Below are 2587 nucleotides of genomic sequence, written 5' to 3'. Positions count from 1 at the left end.
AGTCCATCTCTTCCTTTCCAGCTTCTCCACCACCATGTCTTTTCTTGAGGTCGTTGTAACTGTGAGGCCCAGTAAGGAATGGATGGAATGGGCCTGTGGTCAGGAGATGATGGTCCTTCTCTGTGGCACCCCTAGTATTTATTGTCCTAGTTCCAGTTCTCTCCAGGGAGCCCAGAGTCAACTATAGAATGTTTAGTGTTTGCTACATCTCATCGCTGGGATTTTTTTTTTTTTTTTTTTTTTTCATTTTAAGTAAAATAGGTTCTGCTCAGCAAAACTGTCTCTGGCTTTTGGGTTATCAGGCTGGAGGAAAACAGCCTGGTTACTTATACACACACACACACACACACACACACACACACACACACGGAGCACAATCAGCTGTTGAGCTACAAGCTAGTACCAGGCATTTTAGTTTGCAAACAGCGCCCCCTAGAAGGCCGCTTCATTCTCGCGAGCTCTGCCCTGCTGCCCGGGACCATCTCACCTGCAAGATGTATTGCTTCAGTCTTTGGTTTTTAACTTTTTTTATTTTTTTTGGCGGAACCGGGGATTGAACTCAGATCCTTGCATTTGCCAGTCAAGCGCTTATCCTACTGAGCCATCTCCCTGGCCAGTCTTTGGTTTTTGTTGAGCACCGCGTAGATTTCTGGGGTCCCTGGCTTCCTGCCTGCAGTACTGTGGGGTGCTGTGCACGCTGCAGCTTCTTCTGCCCTCTTGGAAGTTGGGGCGCAGAAAGAGGGTTGATGTGGTTAGAAACGTTGCAGTCCAGTCCGGCAGCACGGAAGCCAGGAATACTTGGTGTGGTCCAAGCAGCAGGGGCAGCTTGGAAGCCTGGGACCAATCACAGGTGATTTCGAACTGCGGTCATGTGGATCTGCTGTTCGGTTTTGGTGGGAGGTGGTACGGGTGGCGGGTGGATTGGATCGAGTGCTTATTGTGGAAATTGTTGCCCTGATGTGTAATGTACTTTAATGCTACCTACATAAAAAAATGTGTGACTGAGTCCAATAATTAAGTATATTGTGATCATAGTAGATCATGGTTTAAAAAATTAAACTCTGTGTTGTTGGATCATCAATTAATAGTACTGTAAATAAAAACAGAAAAGTGAAGGTGGACATTTTCCTTTATTCTTTTTCACAGGGGCAATTAGAAGGTGAGGGGTGGCCGGGGGATGGCTCAGTGGAATAAGCACTTCCCTGGCAAGCGCAAGGGCCTGAGTTCTAATCCCCGGTTCCACTAAACAAAAAACAAAGCAAGGAAGAAGTACTCATTGTGGTCGGGCTGGACTAGATTCTGATCAAAGACCCCAGGCCTCCTTTTAAGGGGGCCTGGCCCTAGCTCAGTTCTTTAAGTGGCTGCTTCCACAAAGCTGTCAGCCTCAGGTTGCTGTAGTTGATCCCCACAACACTCCTGCCCTGAAGGCATTCGAGGAGAAAAAAAGAAGGTGAGGGGTTTTAACCCTTTCCTATTTTCTGTATGTTTAGCTCCATATGTTTTTCATTTAGTGTACAATACACATTGCAGGCTCCATATGAGTACAGTGCCAACACTGATGAACCCATTCTCTGCATTAACTGCACCTCTGGTCACTTGGGAACCTGGCCACAAGCCAGGACTGGACCGCAAGCCAGAACCCCACCACAAGCCGGCCTCAAAAGTGCTGAGGAGAAGCCGCAGTGGATAGGAGCATGCGTGGTTTCACATCTGTGACAACAGAGCAGAATGCATGGGGCAGCGGTGGACCGCAGAGGAGGGTCATTTTCCAAATGTGATGCTGGCCAACATTTTATTTTATTTTTTGCAGAGCTGGGGATTGCACTCAGGCCCTTGCGCTTGCCAGGGAAATGCTTATTCCACTGAGCCATCTCCCCGGCCCTGGCCAACATTTTAAAAGAAGTTTTAAAAAACCTTGTTTTTTGTCCTCTATAGGAAAAAAAAAAAAGAAGGCCCATTACCTATTTGTTGTTTTCAAGTTTTAGATGCCAGGGCAAGTCTCTGGTAGTCAAGTGGCTTAATGACTCTTAAAAATTCTTTAATTTTTCTCAGCACATGTTTGCAGCCTGCGGATCACATTCACCGTGGGGAGCTGGTAGCTGTGTGTAATGCCTCCTCATCTCTTTTAGCTCGCCTTGCCCTCCCCTCCTTCCACCTCTCGGTCTCCCCCAGATCCATCTCCTTTTTGTGCTCTGTGTCATGGCATGAGTCCAGAACCAGCATGCACTTATCTTTGTAGCTCTGAGCACGCTGACAGGCTCACCACTGGCCTCAACAGATGGGGCATAAAATAGTGAGTGAGGGAAGCAGTCCTCGTGTCCTGATGAGCGGACCACTCCAGTGTGCTGGAGACTCGCAAAGGGACACTGTGTAGCCTTGGAAAGAGAAGAAATCCAAGGGGCCGGGGAGATAGCTCAGTAGAATAAGCACTTGCCTGGCAAGCACAAGAGCCTGAGTCCCCGGTTCCGCCAAAAAAAAAAAGATGCATATGCTCTGAACATCCTACTCCTCCAAAAGTCGAGTCTTTCCTAAATCAAAGTAAGTTGAATCAATTTTCTTGATGCGAAAGTAAATAAAGCCAAAAAAA

At 47.3% G+C, this 2587-nt stretch overlaps 1 protein-coding gene across 1 annotated transcript in view; it reads left to right on the top strand.

Moving 5' to 3' along the window:
- The window catches only part of Cd38 (CD38 molecule), a 63762-nt gene that overhangs the window by 13574 nt on the left and 47601 nt on the right, over positions 1-2587 (top strand). The window contains exon 4 of the mRNA XM_023723913.1: positions 1383-1388. Within this exon, the coding sequence (XP_023579681.1) occupies positions 1383-1388 (6 nt within the window). The remainder of the gene's footprint in view (positions 1-1382; positions 1389-2587) is intronic.

The sequence above is a fragment of the Octodon degus genome, unplaced genomic scaffold (assembly GCF_000260255.1).
Source record: "Octodon degus isolate 3935 unplaced genomic scaffold, OctDeg1.0 scaffold00006, whole genome shotgun sequence".
Classification (NCBI taxonomy): Eukaryota; Metazoa; Chordata; class Mammalia; order Rodentia; family Octodontidae; genus Octodon; species Octodon degus.
Note: the sequence above shows the minus strand (reverse complement) of the source record. Positions and strands in the feature narration are given on the sequence as shown.